General features: G+C 43.7%; 4 protein-coding genes across 4 annotated transcripts; 2 read left to right on the top strand and 2 right to left on the bottom strand.

Annotated features, from left to right (window-relative positions):
• Positions 1-529: 529 nt before the first annotated feature.
• sf3a1 (splicing factor 3a, subunit 1) lies at positions 530-6,166 on the bottom strand. Its single transcript, XM_071515017.1, has 16 exons — positions 6,120-6,166; positions 5,923-6,001; positions 5,036-5,145; positions 4,745-4,952; positions 4,391-4,648; positions 4,227-4,301; positions 3,979-4,129; positions 3,499-3,695; positions 3,129-3,246; positions 2,702-3,009; positions 2,290-2,538; positions 1,989-2,196; positions 1,475-1,629; positions 1,262-1,363; positions 1,083-1,154; positions 530-990 (listed from the first exon to the last, which is right to left on the bottom strand). The coding sequence occupies exons 2-16, from the start codon at positions 5,968-5,970 to the stop codon at positions 889-891; spliced, it is 2,361 nt and encodes a 786-aa protein (XP_071371118.1). The 5' UTR covers positions 5,971-6,001; positions 6,120-6,166; the 3' UTR covers positions 530-888.
• A 156-nt stretch (positions 6,167-6,322) lies between these two features.
• Positions 6,323-6,574, top strand: LOC139640861 (coiled-coil domain-containing protein 157-like). Its single transcript, XM_071515049.1, has one exon. It carries the CDS (start codon positions 6,323-6,325, stop codon positions 6,572-6,574), a length of 252 nt encoding a protein of 83 aa, XP_071371150.1.
• A 316-nt stretch (positions 6,575-6,890) lies between these two features.
• LOC139640853 (coiled-coil domain-containing protein 157-like) lies at positions 6,891-10,085 on the top strand. The gene is made up of 7 exons (XM_071515042.1): positions 6,891-7,623; positions 7,928-8,088; positions 8,238-8,432; positions 8,524-8,677; positions 9,291-9,430; positions 9,597-9,691; positions 9,836-10,085. The coding sequence occupies exons 1-7, from the start codon at positions 6,891-6,893 to the stop codon at positions 10,083-10,085; spliced, it is 1,728 nt and encodes a 575-aa protein (XP_071371143.1).
• Positions 10,086-13,957: 3,872 nt separating this feature from the next.
• slc7a4 (solute carrier family 7 member 4) lies at positions 13,958-19,406 on the bottom strand. The gene is made up of 5 exons (XM_071515028.1): positions 19,355-19,406; positions 16,852-17,915; positions 15,987-16,687; positions 15,530-15,638; positions 13,958-14,175 (listed from the first exon to the last, which is right to left on the bottom strand). The coding sequence occupies exons 2-5, from the start codon at positions 17,831-17,833 to the stop codon at positions 13,958-13,960; spliced, it is 2,010 nt and encodes a 669-aa protein (XP_071371129.1). The 5' UTR covers positions 17,834-17,915; positions 19,355-19,406.
• Between the last annotated feature and the right edge of the window lie 200 nt (positions 19,407-19,606).

Here is a 19,606-nt window from a genome sequence, read left to right as displayed (position 1 = left end):
GACCAGCACACCAGTCTGTCATCCTGGGGTTGGTCGGTTGGATGACTGACTTTAGTTACGTTACCCCCTTGTGGCCGCTTTAGGAAATAAAACAATGTAATGCAAATTACTTCTACTGTATCCATGCCCAATTATCCTGTTAGGGGCCACAGTGTAAACATGTTCTGTGCCCCCTCCTGCATTGGCAGCGGCCACCCTTCCACTCTGTATCATCAGCTACCTACCCAGTCAAGTGCCCAACTCATAATAGGATACAATTGGTTAAGAAAAGAATACAAAAAACGACACCAGAATACTAAAATTCTAAGCAAAGGTATATGACAGGGCAAATTTACAATTAAATTACCAATTCATTGAGCATTACATATATACTATTATAACTAGTCTATACCCCTACTAGTAATGGTGGTCTGGGGACCCAGGGCATGGGCGCTGCATTCAACCCTGCTGAGTTATTCACATTGCTCATTTCAAAGGTCACACATTATGATAAAGAAACAAAATGGTACAGAAACAGGTTATTGTGATATTTATTATTCTTTATTTGATGGATAAACACTAGAGTTTTACATGTTTTTGAAAGTTATCAAATATTGCATGTCATCAAGAGTGCAGCAACAAAACCGTGTGAAGCCATGCCTGCCAGCCAGACTACAATTTATACAGCATTCCGAACAATAGAATTGACATAAAGAAAGTAATCATGTTTAAGATATTATCAAGACTTTTGAATGCATTAGTTGTACACATACAAATGACAACTGTGTAAAGACTGAAACATAATTCTGAAAAATATACTCAAACTTAAAACGACCTAGGGGTGACTGACAAAACAGTCCCATTATGTGAAATCTTACTGCTGAGAATTTTTTCTTCTTGTTGCATGGCTCACTTCTTTCTTCCACCTCTCTCTTTCAATGCCAAGTGAATGACTGAACCATTGCTCATGTTGTAATAAGCCAGGGAGTTGGAATCTTTGATGAAAATGCCCTAGAAATGAAGAAAAGGTATATTATATGAATCACACATGCTCATTTTCACTCCATATTCCAAAAAAGGTTAAAAAAAAAAAGTTTACCTACCTCATACTGTAGCTTCTGTTTCCCTGCTGGCATGCCTGTGGCTTCGTGGATTTTGACTTTAATAACAGACACCTGTGGAGAAATTGCATTTGCATGTCCATAAGTGGTAGGTACACAAGCCTTCATTCAATATAGTACATTCACAAGAAGAGTGGAGCGATAAGCCAAGCTTTGCATACCTGATCTGTAAGTGGGACAGTGAAATTGAGCACTTGTCCACTCAGCTTCCATTCGGTCTTGTCCTGCATGTTGGGGACCTGCACTTTGACTGCCACAGGACCCTAGAGAGTAAAAACATTTCATAGCTTAAGTAAAAACACAGAGCAACCTAGAGCAACAGGATGGGATGAACCTTGGAAATGAGCCTATGACATTTCAATGCTCTGACAAACCTTGTTTCTACGAAGGAACTCCTCCTCTGGCATGAGGTTGTCTTCCGTCTTCATCTTCTTGTTGACCGGCTCATCTTCATGAGGTGGGGGAGGGTGGGAAGGTGGTGCAGGAGCAGAGCTTGGGGGTTGTGGTACTGGAGGAGCAGGAACAAATGCTGGGAGAATAGAACAGGTGAATAGCATTTAAATGGGTGAAATAAGGAGATATATTTCTCAGAAGAGCTCAGTTACAAAGTTAGCAACAGGTGTTAATTTCCGAAACACTATATATTTGTTTCGAGGAAAAAAAGACACTGCATTAAGTTCATTTAACATCTCTTGAATATAGAGGATTTATTCTGTTAAAGCTTGGACAAATCAAAGCCAAGTTAAGAAAGTTACTTACTATCCTTTAAAAAGCTTTTTCATTAGTTTTAATTATGTGCTTTCAAATGGATGACATCTCATTCTCTTGTCTTCAATTATTCACATGTCTTGAATAGGATATCCAATAGTTGTTGTAGTACATTCTTACCAGCTGGAACCACCATAGGAGGTGGTCTGGGGGCCATGATATGGGGTGCTGATGGCGGCATGGGCACCACATTGATGCGGGGAGCATGAAGCATGGGAGGCATGGGTGTCAGAACTTGTCCAGGGGCAAGGCGCACCACAGGAGCCATGGGCGGCCGCGGGATCACAGGTACAGCAGACAGGAGAGTGGTGCGCACTGGAGGTGGCATCTGGTTACAGAGCACATGGGTTATGAGATATACATGTCCGGAGAATGTTTTATTAAAAATGATGAACGGCTATCTCAAAAGGTAGTAACTTACAGAGGGAGGCGGGCGAGGCACCGTTGTGATGGGAGGATTAGGTTTAGGCATACTGGGTGCGGAGGAGGGGATGGGAGGCTGGTGATGAATATCACTTGGCTTGCTTGGGCCAATCTTCTCCTTAGTATCATCCTCTCCCACCAGTCCTTTGGCCTTGTGGATGGCCTCAATCTGCTCCTGCAGGGTGATGTTGGCCTGTGCTGCCTGCTGGGTACGTGCCATGCTTCCTGAGTGGCCATCCCAGGTAACCTGGGGAGAGATGGGGAACACAAATATGACAGAAAAATACAATGTTAGTGAAACCAAATCAAGTCATGTGTAACTTCCAGAGATCAAAATAGCATGTGTTCATCTCAGGAATTCTTTTAACCAAAAAAAAAACAGTGAATTATTATCCCATCTCTGAACTCACCTTCTCCTCAGGTTTCTGGATTTCTTCTTCTCCGATCTTCTTACCAATGGCTGTCTCCTCCACACCGAAGATATCGGTACGCCTCTCAGCCAGTTGTTTCAGGCTGCTCTCAATATCCAGACCAGGGGCATAAACTTCATCTTCAATCTGCCTCTCTCTGATGCTGCGGTCCCTTTGCTCCAGCCAGCGCGGGTCCAGCAGACCGATACGCATGTGCTCCTGCATCTTACTGGCTGGGATCTTCTCACCAGTAATTGGTGAGATGAGGTACTCATCCGGAGCTGCGGCTGATGGCTGAGGCTTGGAAGCTGAAGGAAAACGCAATCATCAAGCATACATGTTTCAGGAACAAGAGGTTAACACGCATTGTACATGGTACAATTAGCTAGTAGTGAGTTGCACTTAGTATGCCCTTGCTTTGTTTTACCTTTGGGGTCGTAGTCTTTGCGAATAATAACTTGGTCTGGAGTGGGGGGCAGTGGGGGTGGCATAGGGTTGTCTGGCGGCAGTGGAGCCTTCATACCATCATCATCATCATCAGATCCCTGGGGAATGCAAGAAGGCAAGAATGATTTGTTATTACCATACACTAGTGTTGTAGTAATGGAGTCCCAATTTTGATGACTCGTGACTCGACTCGGACTTGAATATTAATAACTCGGCACCTTCGACCAGCTACATCTCTTTTCAGTGTTGGTTAACAATATAGGCCTACATGTAGACATATGCTATGAAATGCATAATGCATTTAATGGCTGATAACTGACACCCTAGATTGCTTTTCAGTGTCCACTTACCTCATCCATGTCTTGCACCTGTGTGTCCTGATCAGGCTGTGAGGGATGGCCATCGTCACGATCGTCCCGCTCATCGTCATCATCCTCACTTTCAACCTCCATCTCCACCTCCTCGCTCTCTCCGAACTTCTCATAGCGCTCTTGGATCAGGATGCGAGCGCCGAGCTCCTCTGGTGTAGTAGGGGGGGGGAAGTGGCCTGTGGAAACAACAATCCCAAAAGAGATTTAATTCGAGAGACACTTGCTGCCTTGTTGTTGTCGCTTCTTAGCGACAACAACAAGCTTTTATTTTTATTTTTTTACCCATTCTATTGTCATATTTTTATTGTCAGTTTTATTTTCCTATAAGCCTGTTTTTACTTCTTGCCTGGTATTTTTATTGTTTACCATGTTTATCACCATGGTCTGTAGAGTTCTTTGTAAATTGCTGCACAACTAAAAATTCGAATTATTGTTGTTATGTTACTGGAATTCACCTACCTTGCTCATTGGGCTGGAAATCCACCGTCTCAACCACTACAAAGTCATGCCAGTCAATTTGGGCATATGCCACTCTTTCTTTCTCTCTTTCCTCTTCCTCCTTCTTCCTTTCACGCTCCTGGAACTTTGCCCACTCAACACGGTACCTCACCTGGTGGTTGTGCAGTAAGATAGGTGATTAACATGGCCAATCTGCTGTTAATAAAAACAGTTTAATATGAGTAAGAGTCACAGTTTAGAGGGATTACCTGGTCCATCACCTCTCTTGGATTCTCTGCCTCTCGTTTCAGCTTCAGCAGCAGGCCTTTGGGAGGGATCAGAATCTACAGTTTGGCAAAAAAGACCAAAACACAGATTAGCACCACAACACAAACAAAGAATGACATTAATATTGTAAATTTCTTCAGGTTACCTTAGTGTACTGCTCCACCAGCTTGGTGAAGTAGTTGAAAAGGCTGTGTTGTGGCCGCAGAAAGTCAAACTGGTAGTTCCTCTGTTCTTTCTGCATGAGCTGAGTGAGAAACTGGCGGCCATTGCGAGCAACAAACTGGGCAGTCAGTTTGACAACGTCCAGATCGAATGCTGAGATTGATGGAGGATCGGCAATGAACTCAAACTCAGGAGGTGGTTCTTTGGGGACCACTGCCTCATGAATCACCTGAGACTGTACCTATTGACAGAGGGAAGAAGTAGCTGCAATGAACAAATGACACCAACTAATAACCAATTAGAAAACAAAAGTGTGCAATGAAATCCAATGTCATACTTTCTGAGGAAGCTGCTGGGACTGTTGCATGGCCTGCTGCTGCATAACCTTAGGCACTGCTGCAGATGGTTCCTGTGCCTTGCCCTCCTTGAATTCATTGACCTTGTGACGGTAGTAGGCATGGTAGGGGTCGTTGGGGTTGAGGAAATTAAACTTTGGATTGTTGATCTCATTCTGACGGATCCTTGCTTCAAACTCAGGCCCGTTCCTGTGAAATGACAAGGGGGTTAGTATTCTCATAGACATAAAATCATAAAAATCAACACATTTAACACATGTGGACAAACCAACCTGGCAACAAAGCTGGCTGTCTTGTCAACAATGTTTCGGACCTCAGGAGGTGGATAAATGATACCAACAATGGGTTTAGTGGCAGGAGTTTCCTCTACTGGTTCATCGTTCTGTTGATAAAATTGACATTAATTAAAGATGCAGTTTGTAAGATTTCACCCATAGAAAAATCATCATATTTTAATATCAGTGCAAATTGAATGGGATAAAAAAAACAAAAAAAAACTCATCAGCACAAACCATAGCTTGGATTCACTGCTTAGAAGTGAAGTATGTGTGTTTAATTTTGCCATTTAGACAGCTGATTTAGGGTAGCTAGCACCAATGTTTAGACAACATGCCTACAGAAGAATCAACTGGAGGCAGCTCTTTTAAAATTAACATGTTTAATCCAAAAATGTTAAAGTATATCTAGTGGCTCTCCCACAATCAAGGCTGTGGTTTTATGCACGTTACTTTTCTACTCATTTGAGTTAAACTAGCACACTCGCTTCAAAGTTAACTTACATATTTGAAAATATTTTCCTTTTAGATTACATAAATGTACACCTAGCTTGTTTTGAACTCGTGCATTTTTTCTCAATAATGTTACCCTCGAGGCAAGTGGAGGCAAACTAGCTACAGCAGACAAAAGTTGGACGGGGGGAATGGCCATAAAGATCTAGTAAGGCAAGTAGTACTAGTGCTAATGCTAAAGTGCTAATCTATGACCTCGCCGGGCTATTGGCCTTAACCAAATCATTGGCTTAATTTTAGAAGCTCCTCCGTGATCCAAATCCAAATAAGGGGGATTTTATGATGTAACGTTATTTAGTGGTTTTCCTACTACACCAGTAACCGTTAGTATGTTAGCTACATTGCTAACGCTAGCTCACTTGCAACGTTACCTTGTTATTGGACTCCGGCTGCACAATTTGAACAGGCCCAGGCGGCATGGCTGTGTCTTTGTGGCTAGCCTGAGATTACCTACAAACACAAACAGTAGTAAGACTCTTTGTACTCCAAGTGGACACTTAATAATAATGTGGTATGAATACAATTTATGACAGATAAATGCCTACGTTTATTCAAACTGAAGACTTACTGCGTCGTGCTTTCGTTGACCCGCTTTAATGGAGACGTATTACTTCCGGAAACAACTCGCTAAGCATTATTGGACTTGCAGTCCTTTCTGGCCGTCGCTATGGCGATGTGGTGTCAACAAGTCATCCAGAAAGCTAACCCTACATCAATTCGCTTCCAGTGCTGTGGGTCCAGTAAGAAAACAGATAGCCAAGCTTGTCGGAAATGAGTCAGTTCTTAGGTCGCCAGGATTGTGTTGAAAGTCTCCGAAAAGATCTCGTCGATCTTCAAGGAGCCGTTCTGGACGTGTTCTCCAGAACCGGACCAGTCCGCTTCCCCTCCTGGAAGTTCCCGGACAAGCTTTCCTGTAATCTAGACTTGGTGTCGCTGCTGGAACAGTATGACTTTATGGATGGGGAGGATGAATTCAATCAGCATTCCCACATTATCTTACTGGAGCTGGTGATTGACAGGTAATATATAACGTTATATCAAATTAAGAAATCATCTTACAAAACTATAATGTTACTTTTCTTCCCCCCACTCTCTGAACAAGACTACTGCTTCTTATGCAAAGTTTCAATGCTTATACTGAGCGGCTGAGGAGTGGGCACAGGAGACAGCACAGCCAGCAGAAAGGATGTGTATCAATTGGTCTTGTGGTCAGACACTACTGGAGTAATTTAGTTCAACTTGGCAACCTAAAGGTGGGTGTAATACTTCCCATTATGAAAATAACAAAGATTGACAAATAAAACATCAACATTTAGTTTAGTGCTCATTCCTGATTGTTATGTTCGCTTACTTCTCTCAGGAGACCTTCAAAGACGTCCAAAAAGCACCAAAAACAAAGAAATTTGACTGTGATGAAACAGCAACAGTGTCATCTGCCTCCCCCCTCATGAGCTCAAGGAGTGACCTGTGCCCATCTGCCTTGTCTTCAACCAGCTCCTTTAAGTTTGTGCCACAGAATCATGCCAATTTTGTACCAACCAGTCCCACCTACAGTGTCCCGTGTTGCCCTACAGCTGTCTCCACAGATACCCGTAATGTGAGTTCCCAGACGGTGGAATCGTCCCTCGTCCCCTGCAATGCCTGTGATCAAGTGCAGTCCATCTTGAGACAGACAGGAGATGCTGTGGTAGAACTGTGCCGGAGCGAGGGCCTGCCCTCTTCTCTGCAGCAGCTCCAAGTAGCTATGGAGGATGCTCTGGAGCTGGGCCACCTGACAGCAGGCGACGTCGCCCAGTGGGCCAGAGAGCAGCGCAGGGACATGGGCCGGCTGGGGAAGCATCTACAAGAGGTGCGTGGGACGGTGCGGCCTCTTAGAGACAGACTAGCAGCAGCAGAAGCAGAGCGGGAGGGATGCAGGTCTCAGATGGAAAGAGCGCAGGAGGAGCTGAAGCGAGAAATGGCAAAGCACCAAGCCGGCATGCTCCAGCTGGAGCAGGCACTGCAGGAGGCGCAGAGGTCTGTAAAAGAAACAGAGCGAAGGCTACAAGAGGAGCAACAGCAACTCAAGAGAGGTACGAAGACCTCACAAGTATATATGAAGGGAACCTATTGAGTTACTGTTACTTTATATGTAATATTATTGTCACAGGAACTTTGTCCTTGGAGGAGAGCAACTCCAGACTGAAAGAAGAACTAGCTGTACAGCATGAAACATTACATGCACTGGGTAAGGAGATCTAGATGTGGTTTACCTTCTGTAAGACATGCAGTTATAATACTTAGATCTTGTAGAATTGTATTAAATTCATATCCTTATCCATGCTATACATGTGAAAATACAGGTACTGTATGGTGGAATGTTGTATTTTATGGTAGAGTGTGAGAAGAACGAGCTGCAGGAGACCTTGCAGATAGAGGAAGGAGCCCGGCGTAAACTAGAGGAAAGGAGCCAGCAGTTAGGGAGTCAAATCTCTGAAACACAACTCCTTCTTGACAAAGAGAGCGTCAAGTACCACAGCGCTTGTCGTCAGCAAGAGGTCAGTGTTATGGCTAAGTTTCAGATTATTTGTTGTGTTCAGTAGTTGAAGGTCTTGACAGTCAGACCCATGAACAGCTGCACTGTCATCTTGAAGAGTCTTTAAAGGGATCTACAGGAGCGCCATAACTTCCCTCATTTTGCATCCAGTCAATGCAGGCCAAGCTGAAATCTTTGTTAGAGAGAGTGGACGCTCTTGACCAAGAGTGTGAGGAGCTACAGAGGCAGCTGGGAGAGAGAGAGGAGAGACAGAGTGACCTGCAGGAGCAACTGAAGCACATGTCAGAGGAGAAGGAACAACTGCTGGCACAGTTTGCCCAGCAGCAGGTATATTGGAGTGCTTTAGTGCCCAATAGCTTCACTGTTTCATGACTGCCATATTGTACTTCATAGCTCATTCTCTGGTATTTTCTTCCACCAGGCCTTGTGTTCTGAGCTCCAAAGGGAGAAGCGAAGACTAGAAACTCACGTAGGCGAGCTGAAGAACAGCGTGGCTCCGCTGAGGGAGGAGGTGCAAGATTTAAGCCGGAGGGAGAAGCTGCTGGTGGCTTTCCCAGAGCTCAGCCCCCTGGCTCAGGCCCAACCACAGAGTAGGGAATCTTTTTATCTTCATCTTTCTATTTGATATACAGTATATCTTAATATTCAACAGTATCATAACAACTCACTGATACTGCCTGAATTTATGTACACAAAACTCCAACACTCTGTTGTTTACAGTCTCTTCCAGAGAGCCAACTGGGCTGATGCAACTATTTTTCTGAGCTATTGCTTTTGAATACACAGCAATTGTATTGCAAAATTATTAGTGTTAATTTAACTCTGAGAGTGCAAAGATCAACACTATGCCATAGTTTCTGGAAGTCCACACCCATCAGTGTTAATTTAACATTTAAATAATTTCGAACAGCTGCATACAGCTCCAGAGCTATATCAGCTCTATGAGAGAACAAACAACTCTCCAATCAACACTTGTCAACTCCAAATAATTATCACTGATAAATCAACACTTATTTGCTATGTAGAGTATAATATTCTCAGTGTTCTGAACATAGAAAAAGTGTGAGGTAGCACATGCAAAAAATGACTTGGCTACAATACATGTGCCTCATTAAATAAGTGAAATGTGAGTATTGTATTCAGTCATTTTTTCCCAGTTTTGGATGTGCTATGTTTACATATTGTCATATGTATCTTTACAAGGTACAGGAAATGTGCTTTTGGATATGGAGCAGCAATTGCAGGCAAACTGCATCCGAATCAGGGTTCTGGAGCAGGAGAACGCCACGCTGCACAGCAGCCTTATGAGACTGAGGGAGAGAGCGCAACACAATGCCGCCCAGGTAAGGCAGAGGATTTTATTAGAATGTAGGTCCTTAGATGTTCTAAAATTGGTTGGATTAATTTGCAGAAGAATTAGAAAAAACTCTGAAAATAGTACACTCAGTCGTTACATGTTATTGACAGATGAACATTATATTAACACTTAATTGGCACGTTTATGAACAGGAAAGCTCACCTGAGCAGATCCGGAGCCTCTCTCTGCCCAGCACACCAGTAGAGAAACAACACAACCACATGCCACAAATACAGAAGAGTCCATTGTAAGTCTACAGATTCATTCATTTGATTATTTGTTGATGAAAATGTCACAATCTAACATGAGCATGCAATAAGCACACAGTTTGTAACTGCAGTGAAAGGAGACTGTGTTTCCTGTATTGCCTTCTTTCCTCTCCGTACCACAGGAAGAGCAGCAGTGCAGCGCAGTTGGAATACGGTATGAGACGGAGGGGAGCAGATGGAGGAGAACATGGTCCTGAATCAACTGGGTCAGGGGATCGTGTGTCCACCGCTGCTGCCTCCCCCCCGTCCCTGTTAATGCACCATCACACCCTGCACCTCAACTCGGGCTCCAGGGCTGATGAGACCTATGCCAAAACACGCCACGCCTTCCTCCGGTCCCGCTCCAGAGGCTTGAACCAGAGGAAGAAGTGAAACCCTAAAGGCAGAGTTGCATTTAAGTGGAAGACAGTTTTGGATTTGGAGAGAGAAAGGACACAGCTATGCGTGAGGATTTTTGCAACAACTAGCTGCATGCATCTCATGTTTAATTTTTATCCTCCTACATGCCATTTCCTAGGTCAGAATGCACTATTTTGTATTGCTTCCCATACCATTCAGTTTATGCAGTTTTCAAATTTTTTGACTCATCAACAGTATCCATGAGGGTGTAAGAGTCTTTCTGCTCTCAGAGTGTACAGAACCTGTGGAGCTGCTGTGCTGGACTATGCACACAGTGGATTTCCACTATCACTACTACACTTCTCATCACATGAAGTTGTAATGTATGATATGTATGATAAACCTGATCTGGATGTGAGAATATATAGAATCGAGACTCATAAGTACTTTAAACAGGGCATTCAATGACTATTCCATATTAGGTTGCTAGATATATGATATGTAACCTCAAACATTATGTGAATAGGTCATCTTCACTGCAGGTGAGTCACATGGCTCTGAGTGAATGGGCGGTCTGTACAACCTTGAATGTCACACAAACAATGCCACGGAGGCAGGCGTGTTGATTGCTTTCCAGAGCCGTCTGACGAGGGAGGGGAGTTTCCATGGCAACGTAGCTGATCACAGGATTCACGCTCTGAATCTCTACAGACCTTTTCTTTTAGTCCCACCAGATAATGTGTCAACGAGTCTTCAGTCGTGCACCAAGATCAAGACCACACATAGTTCACTGTGATGCTTGTTATTCGCTGCTTTTGTATTTGCACATCATGAAGCATATTCTTCACTGGTAATCTGAGATAGCATGAGCTCAGCTGTGTCATCTGAACCTTTGTATCAGAGCAGTTCAAGTCAAATACATCTCTTATCTCTGTTCATGTACCTTTGTGTTGAAATAAATTTGACTGACGGCAAATTCAGTAAATACACCTTAATATCTGCAAACACCTAATTAACCGAGGCATTACTAATCTTTTCAGTATCAATACACTAATCTCCCTCCATTACTAAATGATTGAACAGCTGATCTATCATTTCATCCATTCAAAGACATCTTATGACCTGAGGGTTAATCCTTCAATTGAGTGAAATACAGCTGTGTCATCGAGCATGTAATTGAAATTAGTCTTAAGCCCTTTCGCCCAGTGCCATAAATGCCAGCAAACGTTACATCTATGCTACGCTTGACAAAGTGATTAATTTATATTGAGTATTAAATATGGTATTTAGTCATGGTAATCAAGTGCAGTTGGCTCACAACAGCTAACACACTGTGTGATTAGACATTAAATAGGACTGGATATGAGATGTGTCAAGTAAAAATGTGGTTGTATTAGTGAAGAGAGCATATTACCAAGCCTGTTTTTGTGTGTCTGTGACAATGTCCATGCATGTATTTGTCTTTGTATCTTTGTATTTGTCTATTTGTACATTTCCTCTTCAACCACATTATAGATGCTATGCGGCAGCAGCAACACATTAACACCTTGTGCCAACACACTGACTAAAAAACACAGTGGGGAATGTGATATTTCAGAATTCAAGGAGGTGATTTTGGCAACACCACTTTGATTACTAATGTATTCCAAATTTAGTACAATATAAGTCTTTGAGGTGATACTTTAGGCGGACTACCTCACGATTTAAGTTCTTGTAAGTGCTGCTTGAAAACATTTATTTTTCATTAATAACGCAGTCTTTTTCACTTTATACAGACATACACTTGAACAGAAAGATTTGAGATTTTAATGTGCAAGTACAATACTATTCAGAAGTAAGAAAAGAATCGGATAACTTCCTGGCACAAAAAGACAGAGACAGTAATTCAAAGAGGTGAGAGAATGTTCAGCTTGCTAAAAGCACCACAGTGTCAATATCTGTCACTTGCCCCGACATCAAAAACATAGCGGAGACACAAAATTACAGACACGTACAATAGTTTTCAAACAGTGTGCAAAGTTGTACAAAAATCCCTTGAATCCGACCCATTCTTGTAATACCGCAATACCACCTACATTCTGTTCCAAGTTTGTACATTGATTCAATCTATTTTGTGATACAGTCCTGTATGATAGTTTTTATCAAACACTGAAATAAACACAAACTGAAAACCTCCAGACAAATCACTTAAGATTTGGAAATCACTCTGCATTGAATAAAACATCTTTAAGGCCATCGGTTTCTTATGTGTCACATACAAACACACAGACTGAAATGAATAAATAAATATAATGTAAAGTATTCGGGTATTTCTTTCAAGTAAAAACACAAAGGTGAGCTGTAGAATTAGTGGTAAAGTTGGTAATAAACAGCCTCATGCTCACTTATTCATACTGACGTTCACCAATTCAGGCCATGAGAGTGTTCTCTCTCCAACAGTGAGAGTAATCTGCACTCTGAGTGAGAGCGATCTCATGTGCGCATGTCTATAATCTAGGTCAAACTGCAGTCTGCTGGCAGGGACTACTGCAAATCTGTGGGATTACGGCCCCCCCAGTGGAATGAAGCACATCCCACTCTTAGCAAAACAACCGACCCCTCCGCACCAGTATTCTACCCTGTGAAAACACCCAGTCAGTAGGCTTGTGCTAGACTTATATATCAAACAATCTAATTATCTCTCAGGTTATCGCAGGAAAATAGAGATATGACAACAAAACAAGCGCTCAAAAATCCATGTGCTTTGATATCTAATCTCATATCGACAGGGAGACACGGGGAAAATGGCTGCTGTCTAAGAAGCGTGTGGGAAAAACCCTGCAGAAGCGCAAGATCTGTGACACAGAAGAGAATGGGGTCATGGGAGGAGAGTTAGGGGATTAAGTGAGGGGCTGAAATGCCTGATCACCCAATTAAAAGGTGAACCCAAATTACTGATGGAGATTATAGTGCCAAAGTACATGCAGGACCTTGTGCTTGTTCATATAACACAGATACTGAGGAACACAAAGATGCCAATGGCAGGCAACAAGACGACTCGCACAAAACTACCGGTATCTGGTAAATGTAAAAACAAAATAACAATAATAGAAAAATAATAGTTTAGCATATTGGATTAAATAATTAGTCAGGAGCCACTATAGGCAGGAGAATATGTGGGAACCAAAAGAAATAGATGGGTTTATGAGGATCCACATGACTAGAGCCTGTAGTCTCTTCTGAGGCTTTGGAGAGAAAGTTGGAGAAAAAGGCAAAAATGTAAACTCGCATACGTTTTGTACATGGGTGTGTAAGTCTATGCATTCCTCTGCTTGACTAAAAAACATGCAACCAATGAACCATTACTATACTCAGGATGATTTGGTCAGCAATGCAGTGGGATATCTTTCCCCTTGTTAAAAATAGGAATTAGAATAAAATTTATGGTGAATGTTGATATTCCAGTTCCAAATCCTTTGTTTATTAAAAAAAAAACAAATCATCCACTGAGTATACATGACTAAAAGTACAGTTTGTCACAAAGAAAGCACCATATTACTTACAAACACACTTGGATTTTTGACAAACTGTAGGAGTCGGGACCGGAGTCGGTTACATGACTGGCAAGGACGCAAGGAAAGCGCTGGTTTGAAAAGGATATACCACAACTTTGATGCTAGGAGATAAAGGACAGTAACAAAGCTCTCTACGTTCCAGTATTACAAGATATACAAATATGCGTCACGACGAGACAGAGAGCGTGCATCCCCTCCTGTGGTGTGCTTACATAGGCAGAGCGAGAAATAAGAGACTTGTGGCAGTGCACAGAGTGTCGGGCCAGTCACACGCTAGAAGGAGTGAGATATAGAGAGTACAGTAGTAATATTACAGCGTACGCGCGGGAGCCGACCGTAGCCGGGGACACATCATCTCTTCCCCGGGTACTCCTCGGCCGCCGGGGCAGCGGGGGGGGTGATGTGGTGGGCCGAGGCGTCCACCTGTCCGTCGGGCTGGACGGACTGCACTGTCTCTACCAGGCTGCCGCTGGGTAGCACCACGTACCGGGCGGCCATGTCTTGGGGCTGCAGCTCCCGCATGCCCTCCTTGCTGTGCCAGATCCCATAGCCGAAATACACAAACAGACCTGGGGGAGATATGAAACGCTTAGGGTGCACATAAGTTTAGTAGCAGTCAAAGCAGTGTTGTAGTCCTGGACTCGAGTCCCAGATTGGACATTGATGATTTCAACTTGGGACTCCATCACCTTAAACACAGGTTACATATCTTTTCAGTGTTACTCTACATTTGTACCTGATTATCTGGTTGGTTAACAATATTCTTAGGTTATCTGTGGTGATGGCACGGTGTGGCAGCTAAAATACACAGTTAAGCAGCGGAAAAGACTGTCTGCATGCAAGAGAAGAAGTGCTGTCAATGTTTTATTGTATCAGTTTGGGAAATGTACTTATTGTGGGTTGTCACATATATATATATATATACATATATATATATGGGAAAAACCTGTGGTTTTTGTAATTAAACATCCTGTAGTACATAGTTGTCAAATTTGCTTGGTCATTTTTGAATACAAATCTATTTCAGAAGCCCTCAAGATATCAAACACTTTTATTTTAATGAAGTGTCTGAAAGATCACGATTGGTAGTCACGATTACTACCAATAAACTAGCATTTCATGTTACAGATGTGAATTTGGACTTGGACTTGAGTATTGAGGACTTGAGACTCGGCTCTGACTCGAGGTTCAGTGACTCGACCACAACGCAGAGTCAAAGCGAACAGCAAAGGAATCCCGCACTTCCGACAAGTAATATTTTTGACAGCCATGGCCATTACCCGTGCTTTGTGGTCAAGGCTTTCTCTAGGGAATTAGTTTCTGAGAGAGAGCTTAGCCAAAGGCCCTGTCAAGTGTGATATTCCATGAGTGCACAGCTTGTTAACTTGCTGCAGTCAGACAGGTGTGTTTAAACGGTTTACTGGTCCAGAGGAGCTCTAAGCTAATGTAGCTAATCATGTTTCCCCAGTGATCCCCTTTACTGACAGGGCATTAACACTGTTTGACCACTCTCCACATCCTCAGGGTGTTGCTGAAATAAGGGAAACTTTTCTCTGTCCCTTTAGGAGAGAGACAATGCTTGTTTAACTTGATGGTGTAAACGGACTATCTACAGAATTTCACCAGAAATAAACCACAGACTAAATTTTACGATAGAGTATTCAAACTACTTCCAGAGATAACATTTGTTTCACATGTGATGTCTGCACTGTGGGTTTGTTTGCCCTTAAGTAACCGAATTGTGCTTAACAACAAGCATGACAGTGTTTGTCCTGAGAGGTAACTTTTCTTTTTGGTAGCTAAATGGTTTGTTTGCTTCACAAACTTATTTGTTTTGCAGGAGCATGTTTCAAAAACTATGGAAAAGAAGAGTGAAGCTTTTTTGGGGCTATGTGTTCTGTCTCCGCTCCAGTGCCTCCTTACCTATGGCGATCCATATGGTGAATCGGACCCAGGTTAGAGGGCTGAGTTTCAGCATGAGGAATATATTAATGAGGATACTGGCACCTGGAATCAATGGGACCAGGGGCACCTAGAAAAGGAGAAAAAAAACACAGAGAACATCAATCATACTCCTAACATATTTCATCTTATTTCTCACAACAATAACAATTTTCCTTCAAATTAATATGTGGCATATGACTGAGCAGAATGGTTTAGCTGAGCAAGATTTCCTGTGACTGTATGGTGCTGCCAGGTAGAGTGATATGCGCCGTGCCTGAGCAAACACAAACGATTCTCTGATATGAGTCACTGCAACAGCTTTTAGTTTATCTGAGGAGCAGACTACACCTCAGAGAGAGAGAGAGAGAGAAAGATAGAGGCAGCATACAATTAACATTCTACACTCCCCAGATGGTAAAATCATCAAGAAGCTTACCTGAAAGGTTTTTTGGTTGGTTTGAGGCTCATGAAACCATATGAGCGCCAGGCTGAGGATGAACGCTGAGCTGAAAATCACCAGTAACATGGTGAAGCTCCAGAGTGGCAGCTGCAGCTGGTTGTTTCCAAACTCCAACACAGCACAGAGGGACACTGAGCTCACCATGAGAGCCAGCACGCAGAAGGCCACCACCTCTCCCGGCTCACTGTCCCCCAGCAGCCGGCCCAGGTACGGCTCCCAGCGGGCCTTCAGCTGCCCCACGCCGCGCCGCTCCTTCGTCTTCTGCCTCTCCACCAGCTGCAGCTTGTCAGAGAAAGACTCGTACTCCTTCAGCTCGCCGCTGTCCTCGGTTATGGTCTGAGATTCCGAGGGAGCGGGGGACGGCTCGGCGTTGGGGTTGGGAGAAGTGGAGGAGGTCTCCTTGCTCTTCTCAGGCTGGAAGCGCAGAACGATGATGCTGGCCGCCACAAAGGTGTAGGCCAGGAGAGTGCCGATGGACAGGAACTGGACCAAGGCCTCCAGGTCAAAGATGAGAGCCATGGTAGCCATGAGGACGCCAAACACCAGAATAGCATTGACAGGGACTTTGGTGACGGGATTGACCCTAGCGAAAAAGGAGAAGAACAGCCCATCCTCTGCCATGGCGTAAACAATCCGAGGGAGCGAGAAGAGGTTACAGAGCAGCACAGTGTTCATGGCTGGAGATGGGAACAAAGAGTCATTATTAAAACATGAATCAAAATATAGCTCTCTGCAGGTAATACCTCTGCTTACCATACTGTAATAGCACATTTACTTGTCCTATACTTAGTATTACAGCCTTGTAGATACTATCTATCAGTGAAAGAAAGACGACACTCACCACAGATGGAACCGACCGCCACAACAATTCCTGCCCAACTGTAACCACGGCGAAAGAAAGCGTCTGCCAGAGCCGAGTTGGGGTCCAGCGTGTGCCAGGGTACCATGAGCGTGAGCACTGTGGAGACCAGGATGTAGGCTGTTGTTGCCAGACCCAGGGAGATGGCGGTGGCAATGGGAACAGCTTTCTGCGGGTTCTTCGCCTCCTCACTTGAGGACGCAATTACATCAAAGCCCACAAATGCATAGAAACACGTGGCAGAGCCTGCCATTATTCCAGATAACCCAAAAGGGGCAAAGCCTCCTTCTTTCTGGCTCCAGTTGGCTGGATCAGCCAGTACAAAGCCAAAGACCAGGATGAAAGCTATGACGCCCATACTAACGGTAGAGAAGATGTGGTTGAGGTAAGAGGACACTTGAACTCCGAAGGATATGAAGAAAGAGGCAACTACTAGAATCCCTGCAGCGAGCAGGTCGGGGTAATGGGCGAGGAAGGGCACATGCCACTGCATGATGTGTGTCTCGGTAAAGTTCTGGATGGCGTGGTTAAAAATGGAGTCCAGGTAGCCACTCCAAGCGCGTGCCACAGCAGCCCCACCAATCATGTTCTCCAGAATCACATTCCAGCCAATGAGAAAGGCCCAGATCTCTCCCACAGAGACATAGGTGAACATGTAGGCAGATCCTGTTTTGGGAATGCGCGCTCCGAACTCTGCGTAACAAAAGGCAGCCAGTAAAGAAGCGATACCTGCAAAAAGGAAGGATATGACGACAGCCGGCCCGACCATGTCTTTGGCCACGGTGCCTGTCAGGACGTACAGGCCAGACCCCACCATGCCCCCGACACCCAGCAGAGTCAGGTCCAGGGTGGAGAGGCAGCGTTTCAGCGACGTGGCCATCATGTCATCATCCAGCGTCTTGAGGCGGTTCAGCCTCTGACAAAGGCGCACCGCTGGTGCACAGCCAGTCGCACAAGTTGCCATAGCTACAGAGTTAGATGCAGCAGCTGGGCGGGACAGTGTTGCAACACTCACACTGCATCCATTCCCCTCCTATTAAGCTGACCTGCAAGACAGAGCACAAGCCAGATACTGATAAGTGTACAACCCAAAACAGGGGAAAGCAACTGCAGGTTTATGTGGTCTGAGTTGTTTAACTGGCATACTGTATATTCCTCTTTCAAATCCCACCTGTGACCACTGAATGAAGGTTGAAGTTTGAAGTTCATTTTACATTAATATTTTAGACATTTAGCTGTGTGAGTGTGCAGGTAGAGGTCCAGTTTCTCACTCAATACATTTCAAGGGGATAGAGGGCTGTTGATGGACACAGATTGGCCTTTGTGGGGAGCCAACTTAAGGTATGGCTGATGGTTACAGGATGGTCTGCCTAAACACTAGGTAAATTATCCCTGTTTCCTTATTATCGGTATTGCTATAATGAAAAGGTTGATGACCAATAGTTGCCTGAGACAATTTTCAACACTTCCATTCAGGGCAAATGCATGTGAAATTAGCAGACTAAAGTGGAAAGGATCATGAGCCTCATGAGTATTTTGTTAATATTCACTAATATCACTGATATTAGGAAATAATAAAGGTTAAACAGGAGATGTTGAGCTCTTTGAAACAAAAAGGTTTATAAATTATCTGATTGTAATAGCAATATAACTTTACATTTTACTTATTTACTTACATTTACTAGGCTACAAGCCATATGAGAGACATAAAAATAAATATTTCAATACTTGATTCACAAGACATGATTAAGTCAGTAGGCCTATATCAAGATGTGATCTGCACCTGTCTGTTTAGCACTGATCTTATATAAAGCCTAGATTTTGCAACAAGGCCTTATACGAACCTCCCGCATACTCATCATCCAGTATAAGGCCAGGACACGTCATCCAAAATATATAAGGAGCGCGAATGTCAAAAAAGGCTGTTTAAACTACAGTAACAATTAAAGACAATAATAAAGATTACGTATTTTTTAGTTGTCAACAGTATGATAGAGCCATTTACCAGGTAGCAGGACAAATAACCCAGTCTTCCTCCTCCTCCTCTGGATGCAACATCCGATGCCTGCGCTCGGTGCGCATATGGCGCCTACAGGATGCCTCTGTTATAATTACGTAACGCTTTATTCCCGTCTAGAAATAAAACTACCACTGCAAACTAACTATCATGACCCATATACGCTACATATTCACCATAACTCCCCATATCCGTATCGGTACCGTCCTACGGAAAGGCGAATTGAATGCGGGGTTTTTAATGTGTTATTAATAATTTACAACAAAATGGAAACGGACGCAAAAAATAGGAGAGTTTAATGCATTACTTTTATCCCGGAGGTGGCTGGATATGCTGAGCTACACTGCAGTTTTAATTCTGGGAGCCAGAGGTGTTGAATTTCGCCAACCTCACGCACCCTTGATTCCCTTTGTAACCTCAAAAGGAAAAACTACAGTAACAATATCAGAAATATAATAATTTCTTTACCGTTGTTATTCAATGTCGCTCATCCGTGTTTTCAGGTCCGGGGCGCATCGTCTGATGGAGCAGAAGGTGCGACCACGAATAAAGCCAACACAGGGAGCTGGGCTGCTTCTTAAAGACACAGTAACCTTTATCATCCTGTCGGGAGTCAGGTGGCTTCCCCGCCCTTCTCATAGCCGAATCGAGTGGTTCTCAAAGTGGGGTTCGGGGACACCCAGGGGTCCCCAACAATATGAAGAGTAGTTTAATTTCGTT

The sequence above is a fragment of the Centroberyx affinis genome, unplaced genomic scaffold (assembly GCF_046629955.1).
Source record: "Centroberyx affinis isolate AG114_WGS23_722 - 3 ecotype Tasmania unplaced genomic scaffold, CSIRO-AGI_Caff_v1 ptg000297l_1, whole genome shotgun sequence".
Classification (NCBI taxonomy): Eukaryota; Metazoa; Chordata; class Actinopteri; order Beryciformes; family Berycidae; genus Centroberyx; species Centroberyx affinis.
Note: the sequence above shows the minus strand (reverse complement) of the source record. Positions and strands in the feature narration are given on the sequence as shown.